Source organism: Austrofundulus limnaeus, unplaced genomic scaffold, assembly GCF_001266775.1.
Source record: "Austrofundulus limnaeus strain Quisiro unplaced genomic scaffold, Austrofundulus_limnaeus-1.0 Scaffold406, whole genome shotgun sequence".
Lineage (NCBI taxonomy): Eukaryota > Metazoa > Chordata > Actinopteri > Cyprinodontiformes > Rivulidae > Austrofundulus > Austrofundulus limnaeus.
The window spans coordinates 275,688-297,689 of NW_013952808.1; the positions used below are offsets into that span (position 1 = coordinate 275,688).

Genomic DNA, 22,002 nt, shown 5'->3' on the forward strand with positions numbered 1-22,002 from the left:
GGGTGGTTTCGCCTCCATGATTTCCAGTTATTACATTTCCAGCCGTCTTACAGGAAGTGGTGTTGTGTTGTTATGATCTCTGCACAAAGCAGCTTGTTCTGTCACGACGCTGGGAATTTACTGCGGCATTCAAGCGGACAGGTTACACTACTTATCTGACAGAAATTAGTCCTGCAGCTTGCATACCTGCGATTTAATATGGTCTTTTGCAGGTTAAAACATTGAATCTTATGAAAGCTTTTGCTTTGGTAACACAGATTAAGTGCATTCCTCCAAAATGTGCAATGAGCTTGTTTATGCAAACTAAGCTAACATGACTGCTAAACTAACTAAAGGGTTAACATTCACTAAAACAATGAGTTTTATGCTCTTCATGCAACCTTCTGATTATGTGTTGAGGATGACTTTAAGTTACCACCACCAGGTTTTAGCTCAATCTCTCTAAAACCGTCAGTTGTCAACTTTGCGTCGGCTCATGTTCATCAGCTGTGGCGTTCACCTTGAATTGGATCGACTCCAAATGTTAATCGGTTGTAGGTGTGCATCCATTAAACGTTTCCTGAAAGTTTCATTCAAATCTGTGCAGTGGTTTATGAGATATTTTGCTAACAGACAGGGAAATCTTATTCTGCTTTAGTGTTTTGGAGGAAGGAGATAAAAAAAAGGCCAGTTGGGGGTCTTTGCTGGGTTGCAAAAGGAGAAAACTAGAAGCTGTTGGTGCTTGTGGCGAGAAGGGAGGGACAAAGCTCTGAACAGAGCGGGCGAGGAGACAATGGGTGCACGAGTCAGGCCTTTTCAGCTCTTATTGCTGGAGCTGCGCAGCTCTTTAGCTTCAGGGCTAAAAATAGCTGCGTGAATGAAGGTGTTCCCTGTGACCACTGCCGTGCCAACAATAGAAGCACTTGTACTCGGCACGCAGTTCACACTCGGAGGCTGCGCAGAAGGAAAAATGGCAGCAAAGGCTCTTTTGTATGGCAAGCTGTTGGTGTATTTATTTGACTCTCTGGTTGACCTCATTTTCATCAACTCGTTTGCACTCGAGTTGTACATTCGATGCACTGGTTCAGTGTAGCTCAACTAGGTGAAGCAACAGTTCTGTCTTGTTGCCCCAAATTTTAACTCGTGGGCTTTTAATGCAACAAACGAGTCGATGACTTGTGCGTCGTACAAGCATCAACATATTTACATGCTGAGTAGTCGTTACAAATTACTGCTGTTAGTTTTACGTATGCACTGTCTTTACCCACCTGTCTGCTCATCTCCAGCAGTCAGTGTACAAAATGTGTGTTACACCCTGGACAGGTCATAAATCCATCACGGGGCCACATGTGGACTAATAATAATTAGCATGCTCGCTCTTAATGACAGTTTTCATCTAATTACTCCTGATTTTGGTGTGTGTGGGAGAAAACCCACACCTGCACGGAGAGAACGTGCGAACTCTAGAGAGCCAGAGAGGTGAACCTGTGAGGCGGCAGCTCCAACCACTGTTCCATTGTGCTGCCAACTAGTCATCCATCCATCCATCCATCCATCCATCCATCCATCCATCCATCCTCTATACCCCTCGTTCCTTTCAGGGTCACAGGGGGTCACTGGTGTCCATATCCAGCAGTCACAGTGCGAGGGGCGGGGTACACCCTGGACAGGTCATCATAGAGACACACTTGTCAACTAATGCAGTGTTTCCCAAAGTTGGGGTCGGGACCCAAAGTGGGGTCCTGAAACATCAAGGTGGGGTCCTGAAAAGATTTTCTGAATTAATGACATTTTTGCCTTAGTTGTTACGAAGGAGTGAGGTTAGTGTATTTAAAATGGATAAATGAAGTATAAAATATTGTTACTATGCCCATGTTTAGTTGACCTGATGCAAATGTTTATCATCCAAAAATAGTTGGGGGCTCAGGTCTCTGCTACTGTTATTTTGTGGGTCAAAAGCTGAAAAGTTTGGGAACCACTGCACTTTGGTTCCCAAAGTTGGGCTTGGGACCCAATTATGGGTCATGAAGCACCTTGGATAATCTCCAGAAATCAATTTAAAGGCTAATAAAATAATTACTGATGTAATATTTTCCCTATAACTATTACAAAAACACAAAATAAGTAGAAATAAGTATTCATATTTGTGTTCAACAAGCTGTTTAGATTGTCAAAAAGCCTGTGTTTTTAGGGTTATTAACAAAGTTCGTGTCCTCAGACCAGTAATATTTGGGGTCACAAGTTTTTGCCATGGGTATCTAGTGGGTCAGAAGACAAAAAGTTTGAGAACCACTGAACTAATGCAACCTACAAATTTAACTAATTGACTAATAAACTTAAAAATGTTGAGTCAAGTTGGCAAGTTTCTGTCTTGATTAGTGTGCCTAAAAATGTCATGATGTCTGTATCACACTTGTAAGTGTGGACCTCATGTAAAATAATCTGAACTGTGGTAAAAAATAATGAGGATAAATAAATAAATAAATAAAATATTCAACTAATGCAGCTAAAATGTTGATTGTTTGCCTAATAAAGCCTTTAGACGGCCTTGAGGGAGGCGCCCACAGCTACTCAATGTATCCTACTAATAGAAAATACAAAGAGTAACAATACTTTCACATGAAAGTTTCCCAACAACTTAATCATCATTTCAAATAATCTGAAGGAAAATAATGATCACTAACAAAATAATCCACAAAAAAAATCCATGTTGGCCTTCCATTGCTGGGATCATTAAAAGTTTGACTTATTTTAAAGTTATTAGTGCACAAGTATTTCTTTAAAACATACAGAAACAGAAACTGCACCTAATATATTTTGTCAATCTTTCCATTAGTTTATATTAATTTAAATACATTTATTTTTGGTTGGGGAAAAAAGGCAGTCATCATATCGATTAATAAAATACATAATGTTATGTAAATAATTTCTGGTCAGGTTATTGAAGATCTTCATCTGCTTCAGTTTGCAGAGGTGTATAAAGTACTCGAAAGAAATTACTAAGGAAATGCAAAAAAAATACATTAACAAAAGTTACTTTGGTAAAAATTTATTTCATTTTGCACTTAAGTTAAAGTCATAAAACTGCTCATAATAATCGTAAAAGTATTTTGCAAAACAAAATGTTGAATTTTCTTAATCAATCTGACTCCATTAAACCAAGATGAGTAAATGTAAAGTAAATTGTTTTATATTTACTTAACATGGTTTAGTGGAACCAGTCGGCATAACTTGGTTCAGTAAATTCAACACTTTAGTTTTTAGAGTGGATAAAGAACTCCTGAGGGGTAATTTAAAAGTAGATTTAACATTTTTATGTTTTGACTGTAACAAATCAAAAGTAAAAGTTGCAATAAAAAATACTGTAACAAAGTACATGTATTAGTTACACCTCTGTCAGTTTGGTTTTAGATCAGGTTACTCAACAAAATCGCTGTAAAAAACCGTCATGTCATTGGACGAGGAGACGTGGTGGCAGTTTACTTTTGTACTCTAAACTGAATTATTTTTGGGTACTCATGTGAGGCAATAAAAGTATTTATATTTTAAGTCTTCAGATAGACAGTAATAAGAATACAGAAAAGGTTAACTGGTCTCTTTAGAAGAGAGGTCAGTTTGTCAGGTCAACTATTGTCTACTAATGAACTTAAAACAATAACCTCCATGTGTTTTACAAATACAAATAAACCTAACCAACAATATTTTAAAGTTAACATACAGTATGTTATAAACTGTAGGTGCATTCTGCCTCCACTTTGTTAATCCTTCAAATAATCCCAGATTCAGTAGGTCAGACGGGATTTTAAAAGAGCCACACCAGTCTGTGTAAAGTGTCAGTGTTGGTGATTTCAGAGCACAAACCAAAGCATGAAACTGTCTGAAGGCTGGGTTGTGTCAGGGCACAGATCTGAGGGAGGAACAGAAAACAGTCTGCACTGATGAAAGTCTCAGTGAGCTCAGTGACCTACATCCTCAGTAAATGGCAGAAGTTTTAAACCACACTGGGACTCCAGTCATCACAGCAAGACTTGTCTGGAAAAATCTGGTAACAAATTTGAATGAAACATTTAGTGTTTTTTCTGTTAAAAAGGTCAGATTTTCCAGATTGTGTGAATATATTTTACAATTTTAATGTTGTTGATTATATTAAAGTTTTGTCACGCTCAAACTGTTTTATCTTTTGTCTTTTAAAAGCCCAGTTAGGTTTGTGAATTGTAGCAAACTGCTACTCTGTGCAGAACATGTGATGTACTCTGTCATTTCTTCAACTGGGAAAGATAAGGCTAACAAAAAAGGGCAACTATGAAAGATTTGATCAGATTTGGGGCCGTGATTTGGACAACTACGAATTACAGCTACGTAAAATTATATGTTGAAACATTATACACTCAAAAACATTTGTGTTGGATTTACTTAAATAAATCATGTCAACAGGTTTTACTCAACTAAATTGAGTAAATATAACACATTTACTTCACATTCATCTATAAAAAACACAAAAATGTTACATTTACTCAATTCAGTTGAGTAGGACCTGTTGACATAATTGAAGTAAATCCAAAACAAATGTTTTTGAGTTTACGTTTTACTACCTCAACAAAAACATATGTGCTCTATGTCCACTGTATGTGACCCATCATATCAAAATGAGGATTAAGTCAAATTTGGTCAAAATGGCCTAATTACATTTTCAAATTCTTGGCTATAAAAGCTACATTTTGATACCTGGATCATTCTGATATCATAGTTGAATCCATTTATATGACTTAATTTGTCTTGTTGGTTACAATAATACATAAATATTTGGTCTGAATCCTAATTTTGTGTCATTTTAATGAGGAATTTTTTATGTCATTATGAAGAGGAAACCTCAAATTATAGTTGAATATTGAGATTTTCCGGCTAAAAAGAAATAAAACCAGCTCACAGGGAAAATCTCAAAATTTTAAGGCGTTTTTCCTCAAAATAAGTTTTTTTGTTGCTACTGCTCAAAATAGTGCTTCCTAATTTTGTTTTATGATTATATTTCAGACAGTTCATTCAACTGATACATTGATAAGGCTTTTATTTTTGTTAACATTTTAGTCAAAACACTATATTTGCCTATTTCTCCATACACCGCTTTTGGACTTAATCCTCATTTCGATGTGATGGGTCACACATGTCTAACTGCACTGTTCCTGAAAAAATAAATAAAAACACAATCCTAGGAAACATGAAAACAACTAAAAAACGTAGTTGATTCACTTTAAAACATGCCAACTAATCAGTTGACACAACGTTTTAAAGTAAAATCCGTTATATCTGTTTTGTTTTTGTGTATAACGTAGTCAATTTTATTTTTACTGATCTAAAATTTGATGTGGTAGTAGCTGAGACTCATCATCATCACCAACTCTGAGTGCTTAAAGGTCACTCGAGATCTTCTTTTAAAAAGTCAACATTTATTATTAGGTTAAACTCTGTTGTGAAAACACATCAAGAATGGATTTTTAACAAAGCTCAAAAAAACTAACCACAGATGATTAATGTTTGAGGTCAACTCTATGTAAGATGGCTGCCACAGCAAACCAACCTTAGAAAGAAAATACCACTTTGTTTCAATACTGAGCTAAAACTGAGTGTAGTAGAGCAGACACCTCTTGGATGTTTGAAGTTCTGATGTGGAATAAAACATTCAGGTTTCACAGATATGTCAGTCTGTGTGGTGACTCCTCGTTTTCCATTTTGTCTGACTCACTCCTTGTTTTCCTGTGGAATGTGTCGATCAGCAGAATTTACTCTGTTTTAATTGTCCAAATCTGACCTGGGATGTTGTTTTCAGGAACTAGAACAGTAATAGCAGAAATACCTGAAAACAGCTGAGTCATGATTCATGAAAAACAAGCAGAGAGGACAGAGAGAGAGAGAGAGAGAGAGAGAGAGAGAGAGAGGAAAGAAAGGAAAAGCATTTTGGCTTCTGAAAAAGTAGGTAAGATACTCAAGATACCAGAATATCAGTTTACCAGGTAACTCCTCTCCAGCTCTCAGAAATAAAGCTGCTACAAACCCATCTATCCTCTGGCTCGATCAAAGATTACATTAATGTGGGCCAACGTCTGCAGCTTGACCTGAATGCAGGTGTAACATCACACCTGAGGAGATGGGAAAGAGGAGGAAGGTGGGTCACACGCAGCACCGGGGCTTAATTGCGTAACGAGCGGCTCATGGCTCAGAGCACATAAACACACCCAATGAGAAATTAGAGCAAACAGGTTTGTGCCCTTGATCTCATCAAAATCATTCACCTGTCAGACGCCCCGCATCAGTAATAATGGAATGATATTTATTGATCTGTTCTTATTTAGGTCTGGTAATAAGATATTCAACTGACCCAATGACATCAGGTCACTGGGTTTTATTCTGTTGTTTTGGTTATCAGCAGATAGGGATGTTTTATTTCTACAACAATATCTGATGGGAGTGATCACACTCATTTATCACTGCTATTCGTCTCTTCTTTTGGCCTCGGCGCCTGGCAGTGACATCATGATCTTAACAGACAGCCTCTGTGTTCTTGTTTATTGCAGTAAACCTGAGCAGACCATACTATGAAGTGCCTCATGTATTTCTGTCCTTGTTCAATAGATATGTCCACAACACCAATAATTAACAGTTTTTGCCCCGGCCTAACCTGTTTGTTTTAACCCTTTACCCCCTGTTGGTGTGGTGTGTTTGTGCAGAATAGATTTAGCGATTCAGCAAAAGATTATTTCTTCAAATGCTGGGAACTGACAGCTTTAAGTTTCCAGAGAAATCTGGTTTTGTGATCTCAGTTAGTTTAACTCCCTCAGGATGATTCGGACCGGCCTGCCTCTGTTCTGCCACGAGACAACTGTTATGGTGAAGAAATTCATTCATGTTTGAACTGGCCAACGCTGCTTCAGAAGAGGAAGTGGAGACAGAAATTTTCTGAAGAAATGTTGAAAGGTGCCCCTGCGGCCAACACAACTCTGCAACAATCTGAGCCGGTGGCTTCTGAGGTCGGGACCTCTCTGTGGGTCATAAAACATCAAGTGAGGGTCCCACAGATCAACTTAAATACAAATATGTTGCGAATATTTTCATCATAATTTTTGAAATAAAATAAAATAAGCCTCAGTGTTGTCAGCAGGTGGAAGGAATGTTTCTAGGACCTTCTCAATCCCACCTTCCATGGAGGAAGCAGAGTCTGGGGACTTTGGGGCTGGTCGGTCCATAACTGGGGCTCAGGTAGTTAAAAAGCTCCATGGCAGCAGGGCTCCAGGGGTGGATTCATCTCCTCAAGGCTTTGGATATTGTGGGATGGCTTGGTTGACGCACCTTTGCAACACTGAGTGTCTGGGGACTTTGGGGCTGGTCGGTCCATAACTGGGGCTCAGGTAGTTAAAAAGCTCCATGGCAGCAGGGCTCCAGGGGTGGATTCATCTCCTCAAGGCTTTGGATATTGTGGGATGGCTTGGTTGACGCACCTTTGCAACACTGAGTGGACATCGGGGGCAGTGCCACTGGACTGTGGTGGTTCCCCTCTTCAAAAACAGGACCAAAGGGTGTGCTCCAATTAAAGGGGCATCACTCTCCTTAGCTTTCCTGGTAAGGTCTTTCCAGGGGTAATGGAAAAAGAGAGTCCGATTGATGGTGGAATCTCAGATTCAGGAGGAACAACGCGGGTTCTGGTCTGGCCGTGGAACACTGGACCAACTCTTTATCCTCACTAGGGTCCTCAAGGGGTCTTGGGAATTTGTCCATCCAGTGTACATGTTTTGTGGACTTAGATTCAAAATACACCGTGAGGAGTGCTCAACAATTATGGCATTGTGGGTCCATTACAGGCCATTCAGTCTCTATAGCAGCAGTGCGAGAGTTTGGTTTGTGTTGCAGTAAGATGGACCCCTTCAGGATGGGAGATGGACTCCATGGCTGCTCATTGTCACAGATTCAGTTCATAACTTTTATGGATGGAATTTCTCGGTGCAGCCAAGGGAGTCTTATTTCAGTGGCTTCAGGGTTGTTATTCGCAGATGCTGTGGTCTTGTTGGCATCATTGTACCGTGATCTTCGGCTCTCACTGGAACGGTTCACAGCTGGGTGTGAAGTGGCCAGGATGAGGATCAGCACCTCCAAATCTGAGTCCATGGTCCTCAGTCGGGGAAAGGTGGATTGCTCTCTCCGGGTTGGGGGTGAAGTTCTGCCTCAAGTGGAGGAGTTCAAGTATCTTGGGGTCTTGTTCACGAGTGAGGGAAGAATGGAGGATGAGATTGATGGATCTGTGCAGCTTCCACAGTTTTGCAGACTCTGTACCGGTCTGTCGTGATGAAGAGGGAGTTGAGCTGAAAGGAAAAGCTCTCTGTTAACTGGTCAGTCTACGTTCCTACCCTCACCTAACAGATTTACAAAAAAACATGATTTAAGATACAAGAGGTCAAAATGAGTTTTCTCTGCAGGGTAGCTGGACTCTTTGGGTGAGTTCAGTTCTTCAAGAGGGACTCAGAGTAGAGCTGCTGCTCCTCCACATCCGGAGGAGCCAGCTGAGGGCGTTCATCTGGTAAGGATGTCTCCTGGACACCTCCCTAGGGAGGTGCTTCACGCATGTCCGACTGGGACACAGAACAAGCAGAAGATAATAGATTTATGGAAAGAGTGTCATAGTTTTGGTTTAAAGCTAAGCTAAAAACATTTATTTAGAACTGTTTTTTCAAACAGTTCTTATTTTTCTACCAATGTTGGTTTTTACTCGTTATTTGTATTACTGAAAGGACAGAACTTTGGGTCAGTAGTCATTGTTGTAGAACACATATATAAATACATTTGGATTGATTGATGTAACTGTTTTTGTTTTTTGAGCCAGAAGCTAAAAAGTTTGAAAACCACTGAACTGATCTAAAAGGTAATAAAAATAAAAAAAAGCTCCATTTTTATGTATAAACTGTAGAAGAATTTAAAAAAAAAAGAAAAATACGATCAAATGTGGTTAAAGCTGCTGCCAGTGGCTCACAGGGGTCACCATAACCGTACACCTGTGTGTCACTCCCCGACTGCCCAGTTAATGCTAAGACAGACTGAAAAAAAATCCTCAACCAGTTGTTGTTCAAACAATAAATTGGATCTTATAAATACTTGAAATGTGAGCAGCTGAAGAGAATCTTTATGTTTCTGTGTTTTATGTTGGAAACAAGACAAGTAAGAAAGATTTGAGCAGAATATTTGAAGCTGTAATATGTTTGAAGTTTTGGAAGATAAGGTGTATACTGGGGGGTTCAAGAAAAAACTAGAAGTCCTATAAGGTAAAAATGTACATTAACAGAAAGTAAAGAGTACACACTGTGGAACATGGACATATGAGATAATCATTTTAATACAAGGCTTTATGAAATACAGTGACAATTAAAACTCCATATCTAAATCCTCCCAGACTTCATCTGAACAGCCTTCATTTTTCACAGTTTTTGAATAAAGTATTTAATAAAAATGTAAAAGGATTGAAATAGTTTCAGCCACACATTAGTTTCAGCCAGGTAGCGTGACAAAATCAACATTATAGATGCGTCAGACATGCAGAAGGTCCTTTCATATTTGTGGGATTCACTATCTGATCAAAACCCATGTTTGTGTCTCAGGTACGGCTGAACATCTGTCAGGATAAATTAAAGAGAAATCATGTTTTTATATCACTGTTTGTGTGGCTGTTTCAAACAAATCAACAGACTCGTGAAAAAATACTGTATTTACAAAAATAAAGTCATGCTCTTTAATGACAACATCTTGTTGACAGAAACCTTTAACGCAGTGATGCATTCATTTATCTATAACTGAGACAATAAATCAAACTATGCAGTTGTTCAGGCTGTGGTCTGTGGTTGTCTCGGTATTATCAGAATGTAAAAACTGTTGCACAGACTTGTTTTTACAAATCGGTTCCAGCTAATTGGGCTGCACTGACACCTCTGGTCACATCTGGTGGTGAATTAAAAAAATAATTTTGTGATTGTATGTTAATTATACTTTCTGTCTACAGCCACTCCCACTCTGTGTTTAATGAGGTGAATTTAATGTGACGTAACGCTGCTCAGACTGTTATCCTTTGATTGACAGCATATTACAGCAGGTCCAAAAACAATCAGAACATTAAACTGAAAAGAAACTCACCCATAAACTGTAACAGCTCGTGATCCAGTTTAAAGAATAAAATCCTGACAAAACATATTTATTGAAAATAATTCTGATAAACTCTTCATGTTTCATGCTGAAAAAAAAAACAAACCAGAATAGTCCGAAGGTCAGCGTTTAAATATCTTACGAAAAACAAAACACATGAACATCACATGTGAAAATCTGCTTATTTCATGTCATCACGGATGACCCCGTGTTTTTGGGATCAAGTGGCAAATATGTTTTAATAAAAAGACTTTAATCAGCTCTGCAGATGCTTTTTTCATTATACTCAAGCATTCGCCCTGCTGCTTGTGTCAGTTCAGTTTTTAAACAAGTCTGAAGAACCTCAAAGCCACCAAAGGGTCATCACGCAAACTTATTTCTGCTGGAGTCTGTAAGAAGTCACCAGTGGTGGGCACATTTCCCCTAATCCACTAATCACAGAACTAGCTTCTCATTTAGCCAATTTTAGAAACCATTAGCAGACCCATTAGCGTTTGCTAAATTTTTTGTTCCACTAATTTTAAGTCCACTAAAAAGTTCCCGAGTGTAAAACTTCTATTTTTATGCCATTTATCCCAAATTAAATAAAAGCCATCTGTTCTTATCAGGCACCATGTGTGTAGCTGTAGCATGTAGCATCTTTAGCAGCTAAACTTCAAACTAAAAGCGTCAAAAAGAAACAAAAGAACATTTGACAATATTTTAATAACAAATATAAAAACTGATTACATATGAAATATGGTAGAGAGTATTTTCTTTTTGTTGTTTGATTAACTTCAAACAGTATTAACAAAAAACACAAACTATCAAAGAAACACTTATTCTGAAAGAGGCAAACAAGTAGCATAAGTTTGACGGATCTGTGGTTTGGATTGGCTGATGGGCCACAGATGATCCCGCCCACATTCAAATTAAACCAATAGAGAACTAACAGCAGGTTTGCATCAGACCCACCAGGCTGTCACTTGTTGTCTTAGTGGTTAGCGTTAGCTTCAACTAATTTTATTTATTTGTTTAGCAGATTAGTGTTAGCAGAGCTAGGATTCCCAGTGTGTTAGTGGGTAGTGAACCGAACTTTCTGGTTAGCTGTGAAAGCTGTGCCCACCACTGGTAGTCACAGACCCAAAGACAGACGAAAGAAGGCTTTGGTCCTTCCAAACTGCAGCAGCTGAGTGGAACAGTAAAAACCAAACCTTAAAGGCGAGTTGTGAACATCGTTACCCACAGGAGTGTCACATACGATTAAAAAACGAGCAAGAGTTTAAACGTGACGTTACAAAACAGAGCAGGGTTTCTTGTCCTTGAAAGGGTTTTCTGAAGCGGGGATGCCCATGAGCAGAGGGTCGCTCTTGGCGTGCTCTCCGCAGTAACGCATCAGGTCTGACGAAGCCTTGGACACCTGCGAAGAAAAATAAACAAAAACAACAAACACTATGACATGGATCAGAAAGAGAAAAGTAGGACACAAGCATGGACCCACTTTTATCCTTTCGATGCTGGCCTCCATCCTCAGCTGCTGCACCGTCCGCCTGGCCTGAGCCGTTCTGCTGGAGCTCTGCATCCTGGATGACATCTCAGTTTATCAGGCAGCTCTGCTCGAACCTGCAGGACAAACAAACAGACCTGATGACTGAAGTTCTATCAGAGTTAGTATGGTTTACAAATTTACAACTTATTAACTTTTAGTGTCAATCCAATTCAAGATGGCCGCCACAGCCAAGAGACCTTACAAAACACAATTCAGTCAATTTTTCAGCTTGTGAGCTAAAATTAGAAGTGGTCATCGCTGTTATTCATATAACAGCACAATCTTTGCTTAAAACAGTGGTATTAACCATTGGTGTCAACCCCGATTGTCTGTTAGCAAAATATCTCATGAAACACTTCAATGAAACTCAAAGTAACAACTTTGTACAACTGTGACTGATTTAAAATTAGTGCCACGGCTAATTAACGAAGGCCAACTGTCATTTTCACAAGTATTAAATCAGAACTCATCTGGTTTCATTGAGTGGTGACACATTGCATGAAGTATGTGAGCACATGTAACACAAAGTCACCAAGTTTAACCACAACTGCTATAGCGCTGTCTTTTCTCAGTATATGTGACCCATCACATCAAAATGAGGATTAAGTCAAATTTGTTCAAAATGACCTAATCACGTTTTCAGATTCTTGGCTTTAAAGCTACATTTTGATACTTAGATCATCCTGATATCATTAGTAGATCCAGAGATATTATTTAGTTTGTCTTGTTGGTTACAATAATACATAAACATTTGGTCTAAATCCTAATTTTATGTCATTTTAATGAGGATTTTCTATGTCATTTGAAAAAAGAAACCGCAAATAGTATTTGAATATTTCCCAGCTGGAAAGAAACAAAAGCTTTGATAGCTTACAGTGAAAATCTCAACATTTTAAGGTGTTTTTCCTCAAAATTGGGTTTTTGGTTGCTAATGCTCAAAAAAAGTGCTTCAAAAAGTTTTTTTAGGATTATATTTCAGACAGTTCATTGAAATTATACATTGATAACACATTTATTTGTTATATTTTGACAAAATGTTATTTTTGCAAGTGTTTTAATCTAAACACTATATCTACCTATTTCTCCACATACAGCTTTTAGATTTAATCCTCATTTTGATGTAATGGGTCACATATGATCATAGTTTAAAAGTCTGGCTTTAAAGGAGGCGGGTCATTCTTTGAAGAAATGCTACATCTTTTTTTTAAGTAGCATTGATTGGAATTAATATTAAAGCTGAATATTTTTTTTGCCCTTCAAAGCTCCAACCTTTGATTAACAGGTAACAGTTATAACTAGCACTGAATTAACCAGGTCTAAACGTTTTTGCAAAGCGTTTTAGGTGTGATTTGGAGAAATATAGATACACTGAAATTAAGGATGCACCCATATGAACATTTCAGCCAATACTGATAACTGATTAATATTGCTGTTATGGCCAATAATTGAAATTTACCGATATCACACAAACACACAAATTACATATATGCACAAATACACTTGTGTCTTTTTTCAATACCATAAAAAATGACCAGACAACTGACATGGTTCTCTACTTCAGTTATTCCTGGTTGTGCAGCGTCACAATCAAACAGATGCCAACCAACCATCTCCCCTCCCATATTCAAACTTTTTTAATACTGTACTGAATCTTAAAAGCACTGTGTTGATTTTAAATTAAGGCTTAATGGATGGATGTTGTAAGAGGAAATGTAGAATACAAAACAGATCTCACTGTCAGTGTGTTATGATTACATAAAAAAGGAGTTTTAATCAGATTTTACGCTTGTAAAGCACGGTGTGCTCTTTATTCTGAGCTTTTATAAATTAGAATCTTTTGAAGAAAAAAAGGCAATATATTACCTTGCTTATAGTATTGAAATATATCACATTATGAAGCCTGAGGCGTGAATTCAGACTGGAAGACTCTCCCCAGCTCACCTGCACCACCCGTTCACCGCGTCAGGTGCCCAGCTGCCGCTCATCGGCGCCTGATCCAGGTCTAAAGGCCCAGCACCCTAGGACCAGTCTGCTCTCCTGACGTGTTTAACCCAGCTCCAACCTCATCTCTGACCTCCACACCACCACCAGTGTCCGAGCCCCGGGGGAGGGAAGGGGGGGCGGGGTGCTTTGGGCTCGAGCGTCAAACAACTTTCACCCTATCAGTAAAACTGTTTAACTGCTATCATTCTCTGTGTTGCGAGTCTTTACAGGTTGAAATGCATATCGTGACATGCATTGATTTCACCAATTTCCTGGCAATACACAGCCCTTCAGAAATGTGTTTTCATTATGAAGCTGATGAGACAAAACCATACCAAAGTTTTCACTTTGTGCAACGAAGTAGAAATAAATCAGTCTCACGTTAGTTAAAATGCTCTGATTAATGATTAAAAGTGATCCAAACAAACCAAACAGTGCTCATACTGTAAACCTGAGGTTCCTGACATGTTGAATTATGTCTGATTGACATGACCGTGCAGTTTCTCAGAAGTCACTGTTGACATAATGTTCAACCGACTCACACATACGTAAGAAGCCCTGAGCCAATCTAACAGACTTTTGTTTAGCAATCCTCACTTCCAGGATACAAGGGTTTGCTTTTACCGCCTCATTACGTCACTCCTTGCTGTACTTGAAGGAGAGGCTGCACTGTTGTTAGTTTTTTTCTCTCTTTCTTTTACCCTGGCCAACTGTTGCACAGAACGCTAAGAGGGAACAGACCTTGAGCAAAGCCTTCTGTCTCCTGTCTGCACAGAACAGAGGAGCAACAGAACATGAAGAAATCCTCTTCACACCCAACAATGGTTCAGATATGATCGTGGGCAGCTTTTTGTTCCTGGAACAAATGAGGAAAACCCAACAGGAAGTCGGGGGGGTGATCAAAATAACTTTTAGCATGTGGTGCAGTAAATGTTAGCTCCATAGCTCCAGAGCCGGATATTCTGGAGGAGGGGAACATGTGGAAAATTCAAGCAAGATGAAACAACTGCAGACCCAACTACAGAGAGGAGAGAAGACCCCCTCTAATCCACCCACCCACTCCCCTTCCACTTCTTCTGCAGGAAACAGGGTCGCCATTTACCCTCCAAAGCATGAATGATTAAACGTTGGGGCGGAAGCTTTAAAAATAGCAACTAAACACAGAAAAGTAACCAAGAACGCAGACAGAGAACCGCTGCTGCTATAAATAGAAAACAGAGCTTCTATGATTATTTTAACATGTTTTTTTTCCCCTGCAGATTACAGATATTAAATTAAAACCACAAGCCATAATGTACATGTTCCCAGTCAGGCAAGAATAACACGATCTTCTGTCACAGGTTCTGCTTTCTTGACCTTTGGATTCATTGTTCCAGGCTGTATCTCATGTGTCAACACAGCTGCATTGTTCAAATACACAACAGCAGCAGCTAGGCACGAGTGGAGAGCTGCGTTACTCCGGTGTCATAATCTATGCATCCTGCACACTCCAGAAAGTTGCACTTCATCTAGCAGTAACCTTAAAGCACTGGTGACAACCGAACAATCAGCTTTTCAACCCATTACAACTTTGACATGCACTGAAGCTAAGAGTTTAGATAAAATGAAATCAAAACAAACTAGAGAATTTGCATTTCTTGCAAAAATGCAGCATGAATGCTTAATGTTGAAAGGTTTTTTTTCTGAAACTAACCTATAACGGTTAGAAAGAAACAGAATAAACACATCTTTGCCAAATTAGGCAGTAAGAAGCTAAAATTATTTCTTATTACAAAAAGGTGAATTTAGCTGAAAAAAGATCAAATTAGCACAAAAGCAGCTAAAAACTCAGAAAACAGCAGACATTTGCAGAACACAGCTGAAAAGGCAGAAAAAGTTCAAATTAGAAGACTAGCTGAAAAAGTCAGATTGATAGGTAAAAAAACATTAAAAAATAGGAGCCGAAGGAAGCTGAAATTAGCACACATAAAAAAGCAGAACAAGAACAAAAGATTTATGAACGTTTAAAAGGTTTTAAGGATGTTAAAAACAGCTAGACTCATTTTCAATGAGTAACACATGACTAAAAAAGCTAAATATCTTAAAAAGCATAAATTATTGATACCATACCATACCATACCATACCATACCATACCATACCATACCATACCATACCATACCATACCATACATACCATACCATACCATACCATACCATACCAACTTCATTTGTAAAGCACTTTAAACACTGACAGGACCAAAGTGCTACACACAAACATAAAATAGAAAAATAAAACATAGTAATCAAATAAAACACAAAATAAACACACAATAAAACAAAGTCAAACATCTCCAATTGTGACAAAAAGCCAAAGAAAAAAGATGGGTCTTAAAAAGCGATTTAAAAACATCAAGGTAAGAGGCCTGTCTTGTGTCCAAAGGAAGGTCATTCCATAGTTTGGGAGCTGCCACAGAAAAAGCACGGTCCCCTCTAAGCTTGTGCTTTGTCCTTGGCACACTCCAAAGCAATTGGTCAGCTGACCTAAAGGAACGGGAAGGTGTGTAAGGGTGCAACAGCTCAGACAAGTAGAGAGGTGCAAGGTCATTATCAGCTTTAAAAACAAATAAAAGGATTTTAAAATCAACCCTAAAAGGTATTGGCAATCATTGTAAAGAAGCTAAAACAGGGGAAATATGGTCACATTTCCGTGTACCCATTAAATGACGTGCAGCAGCATTTTGAACCCTCTGAAGCACCAAATGTCATAGCATGAATGTACTGAAGGAGCCGAACGTTTTGATGTATACAAATTGTTGAAATAGCATAAAAATTGCGGAAAGAGTTACGTGCTGAAAAACATACCGAACAAAAAAATAATCTGAGTGTTTTCACATTACGAAGTCTGATTCTAGATCAGGTCAAAGGTTGGAACGATTAGCAAATAATAATAATAATAAAATAAAAAAACATTTTGATTAAATTTGTTACAGATTACAACCAAAATAAAATGTGCTGTTTACCTAGCTGCTGTGTTTTTTCACAGCTGAGTTTTATATTTTAGACAATTTAACCTAAATGTGATTATCTTTTCATGCTTCGACAAAATAAAATGGCTTATTTTTCAATGAACTGAATCTTAAGGCAACATGACCCTAACATCACAATAACTGAGGTAAAACATGCTGAGAGTTATATGAAGTAACAAGTGTCTGCCTTCCAAACCTCAACACAAATTATCTCGTCAGAGTAAAATATGAGCTTTTCACTGTACATTAGTGATGTTTGATACCACTGGTTTCCCTTCAGATTCTAATACAGAGTAAAACTCTATGTGGAAATGGTGTTTGAAACATTATAAGATAAAGTAAAACAAGAAAAACATTAAAATAAATTGTTTAATTATCAAGAACTACAAAATACAATTTAGATCTTCTCCTAGCTGACTTGTTTTGCAGTCATTTGGACCATCTCTGTCCTCAGAGATCAACATTAATGAAAACCTTAGAGTTTAGGAACTCCAAATCTTGAATTCAAATGTTTCTACAAAATAAATGTAACTTGACTACATTTAATAATAAAAAAACTGAACAATAAATAGTTATTCAAGCTTTTGAAAAATAAAATCTATTCCAAAAGCTAGTTTGGCTGGAGAAAGTTAAACAATATAAAACAAGTAATATCATATTTTTGTAATTTATCAAACAACACATGAACATTACGGAGAAAAACACAACGTGTGTTTGGATTTAGACAAATATTCACCTGTTAAATAATAGTTGAATGTAGTTAAGCAGTAATGAAAATGAACCAGGTTTGATTTCACTGAGTGTTTTTCATCTCCTGAGATTATTCCTACAATAATAACATTTCTACAGAAACAGAATGACATGAATTTAAGCACAAGGTTGAGTTCAGTGACGATGCCGAGCTGAAGTAGGTAGAAGGTCAGTGAGGATCTAAGCATTGGTTTCTACACCTCCGCAGCACAAAGAGACTTTTGAAGGCTTTTGAAGGCTATATGTGGTCAGTGACGACCCGTCCCCTCAGGTCAGACCTGTGGCTTTTAGGCAGGAGGTGAACGGGTTCAAGTACAACTCCTGCAGAATCACAAGCAGCTCACTGAGAGACACTGTCTGATCTGAGGAGGCTCTCCTCGTGTGGTCAGGTTTACACAAACCCTGCTGCTCCTGACAAACCACGTCCTGACCCAACACATTTCAGTCATTTCACTTTCCTCAGATTCTCAATAAGGTCCAGTCTTACTTGGCTCCAACCATCAGAGACACAAATTTCACTCAATACTGCAAGAAAATAGGCAGTGACCTTTTAAGAATAACTAACACGTTTTCATGCACGATTAAGAAATGAAGGCAGGTAGATTGGGACCAGTTTGTTTTAACAGTATAAATGCTGACTCAGCTGTTTTTGTTAACTTGTATGTTTTTGCAGGTCAACTTTTGAAAATCACATCTTTTCTTGTGCTTCAAAAATAACTTTATTTTATTTAGAAATATTTCCCCATAAAAATACAGGCAATTCATTCAAAAACATTGTTCTTTTTGAAATCTGCATCAGCGTATTTCATTCATTCGCCACATTAAGAGATTAGCTACCACCCTGCTAACATTTATCTTTTAGCTAATGTTTGCATTCTTTTATCTTTAAGCTTGTGCTATGCTACTTTCAGCTACTGTTTTGCTACCTTTAGAAAACATTTTCATTCTCATAGGTTTAGATAGCATTTTGATATATTTTAGCTTTTATTTAGCCTTTCTAGCTTTTAGCTAGCCATTTGCTCCATTGGCTCTGTGCACACAGCCTAATAGCTAGACTTTTGATCCTTTTATCTTTAAGCTTGTGTTTTGCTACTTTTATCTTAAAGAGTAACTTACCCCAAAATTAACCTTTTTTAGCTGATAAACTGTCTAGAATGTGTCTAAAATGTTATATAGTACTGTTTCTGTGCTAACTTTGATGTTTTTGTGTGTATTTGTTCAAATCTGTAATATTTGGTCTAAAAACGTCTTTTTGCTGCTCATATGGGTAGAGCAGTGGTACTGCAGGCTAATTTGCATATTGGTTAACGGCTCTCCACGGTGACGTGTCTTCTCCACAGTTTCGTCACAGCGGCTGTGTTCTGGTATAAAAGCCTCTCTCTAAGACACGCCCCTGCAGCAGTCAGAGGGTGGAACAGTTAGCAAGCTTAGCATGATCGTCTGTTGACCTTCAGCCTCGGGTGGGGACCTTCCATTGACTTCCATTCACGTTATTTAGACTTTATATCCTAACTCTGACCATATACTCTAAAATTAACCTCACAGAAACTTACCTGACCCTAAAACTAACCTAAACCTTGGTCCTAAACCTAACCCCACACCTGTAACAAGCATTTGGACCTGTGGAGACCTGACAATGGATACACTTTAAAGACTATTTTCATTTTTATAGCTTTTAGCTGGCGTTTTTGATATTTTATAGCTTTTAGACAACGTTTTGCTGCTTTTATCTGTAAGCTTGTGTTTTGCTAATTTCAGCTAATGTTTTGCTATATTTATCTCAAGCATTTTCATTCTAATACATTTTAGCTAGCATTTTTTATCTTTTTAGCATTTATTTAGCCCTTTGTCACATTTAGCTTTAAGCTATACATTTGTTACCTTTAGCTTTTGACCAGTGAGTTGCAACAATTCGTTTTTAGCTAGCATTGACTTTTAGTTAGGATTCTGCTTCTTTTAGCTTTAAGCTAGTTTTTTCTAGTTCTTTTTTTTAGCTTTAAGAGCTTGGTAAAAGTTTCTTTAGCAAAATGCAGCAAATTTATTCAGCGCTCAGCGTTCACCCTGCACTTTATCTAGTTTTTAACTGTCATCAGTTTGGTTTCTAGACAAAGACTTGATTTCTGTCACAGCTCCTGCACTCTTGGGACAAGTTGGACATGCCCGGGACAAACTGAGACGATTTAAAGATGCCTGTGAAAACTGTGATTATTTGAGAGAAACACAGTTTTTTGACACGTTAAAATTTCTGTGAGACTTTATCAGTTCGCCTGGAGTTGAGTAAACTTTTGACTGACCAGACTAAGTTTTATAAAAGATGGACCAAAAAACAAAGATGCTGTCCCTTATCTGTCCTCTACACGTCTAAACTGCCCAGCAACGACACAGAGGACCCCCACAGTCCACCGGTGGAACAGGGATCTGCATCGGCCTCCACAATAAGCGCTGAGGCTTTGGCCCGTTTGAGAGGCACTGAGGCAATGCAGACTGCCTATCTGTATTGTGCCACGCTCACAGCCGTTATTTGTGCATTGTGAGGGGACAGAGGCAAATGGAACAGGAGCCTGGAGCTTTTTTTTTTTTTTTTTTACAAGTTTAACTGCGCCCTCATGAGCTTTAATCTCATCCAGTCTGATGCTATCAGGGAGCCAGGCTGTCCAGTCAGGCGTGCAGCGAGACGAGGCAGAGGCTTCCCAAAGAGAAACAAACACATTAACAATACAACATTCCAATCTGTGCACGGACCTCACTGATTACCGAGGCTAACAGGGGCAGATTGGTTTGTTTTTTTAATCATGAATGATGTTCAAAATGTTTTCAAGATCCCACTGTGTGAAGTCAGCCTCTCTAGAAAGAAACACAAAATGTGTTAGTATTTGAGCTGCTGACTAACAGGAAATATCACCATTTACTAATTTTAACCACCACATGACATGCTTGTCTGTTTGCAAAATATCTCATAAACCATTGGTTAGATTACAATGAAACTTTTAGAAAGTACGTTCAAACACATTTTAAGTTTTCTGCATTTATGGGCGATGTGATATAAATCATAACCCTGTGGTAATGGGGTAGTGTGTGGTCACACAAACATGCCATCCAAAGACTAGACCGTCTCATTTCACAGGCATTATATTCAGCCTAATGGACTTCTGAAGGCTGTGGGCCGCGGTCTACATAGGCTGCAACTGAGAAGGGGGTCTTTGCAGTCCCTAAGTGAGAGTTTCTTGGGTGTGCAGGTGTAGTTTGGGTAAGCCGTGATTGCTTAGATGCACTTGTGGAGGAAGTTAAAAGATGAAGAAATGGTAATGGTAAAAATATTGTGAACATGTAAATCTAATTTATCGACTGTCTATCTATAGTTTAAAATATAATGGCAAAAACACACAAAAAATTGTGCACATGTACAATTTATTGACTTCAAATTTGGTTCGTCAAGCATCTTCCTTTCTGAATTTGTGATGAATATTCATATTTATATTTAAAAATGGTGATCTTTCTTCAGGCTGGTTAGGGCTGTTTTGACTGAGCCACAATGTTACACATCCCTCCACATATGATGTTCAAATTTCAGCTAGCACCTTCCTGTCTCGAGTTATGACTAAAATTAATATTTGTAAAATTAGCAATCTGATCTACACATCTCCCCAGCTGCCTTTAACCAAACTATGCATACACGTCAATATGCCCAATCACAGTTTACCCAAACCACGCCCACAAGTCAATCTCACCAATCAGTTTACCCAAACAATGCCCACATGTCAATCTGACCAATCACAGATTACAGAAATTACACCCACACGCCACTCTGACCAATCACAGATTACCCAAACCACGCACACATGCTAATCTCACAATCAGTTTATCCAAACAACACCCACATGTCAATCTGACCAATCACAGTTTACCCAAATTACGCCCACGTCAATTTGACCAATCACAGATTACAGAAATTACACCCACATGTCAATCTAACCAATCACAGTAGACCCAAATTATGCCCACGTCAATCTGACTAATCACAGATTAGCCAAACTACGCCCACATGTCAATCTGACCAATCACACCTCAATCACTTGCACATTTACATTGAAAGTAATTGTGAAAGTTGCTTTACACTTACTCAACTCAGATCAGTGGAAATTCTTGACGTTTTTTTTTTAGTGCATGTCCACACACGTCAATCTGACCAATCATAGTTTACCCAAACTACACACACACCCAAAAAAACTCCCACTTATTGATTGCAGAGACCCCTTCCTGCAGCCCTTGAATAGACACAGCTATTGACTCATGAATGACAAGCTGTGAGTGATATGCATTCTAGCAAAGCAATGCTGAATGCTGGAACTTTCTCTCTTGGTTTCACATTTTACTGTGCACCTTTCTCATGAAACCTGCAGTGATGGTGACTGCTGATGGTGAGGTCAACTACAGGACAGCAGATTCTCACTCCAGCTCCTGGTCACCCTGTCCTGTCCTCCCACTTGGGCCCCACGTGTAGAAAAACCAGTTCCTCTGAGCGTGTGTGTGTGTGTGTGTGTGTGTGTGTGTGTGTGTGTGTGTGTGTGTGTGTGTGTGTGTGTG

General features: G+C 38.5%; 1 protein-coding gene across 3 annotated transcripts in view; it reads right to left on the bottom strand.

Annotated features, from left to right (window-relative positions):
- Nucleotides 1-9,332: 9,332 nt before the first annotated feature.
- gng12b (guanine nucleotide binding protein (G protein), gamma 12b) overlaps nucleotides 9,333-22,002 on the bottom strand; it is a 49,006-nt gene continuing 36,336 nt past the window's right edge. For 2 of the 3 annotated variants that reach the window (XM_014024075.1, XM_014024076.1), the window contains 2 exons: nucleotides 11,633-11,754; nucleotides 9,333-11,551 (listed from right to left, as the gene is read on the bottom strand). In XM_014024075.1, the coding sequence (XP_013879529.1) occupies nucleotides 11,426-11,551; nucleotides 11,633-11,725 (219 nt within the window). In that variant the 5' untranslated portion in view covers nucleotides 11,726-11,754 and the 3' untranslated portion in view covers nucleotides 9,333-11,425. Of the gene's footprint in view, nucleotides 11,552-11,632; nucleotides 11,755-13,621; nucleotides 13,711-22,002 lie in introns of those variants that run through there. The other variant, XM_014024077.1, reaches the window with a different exon arrangement.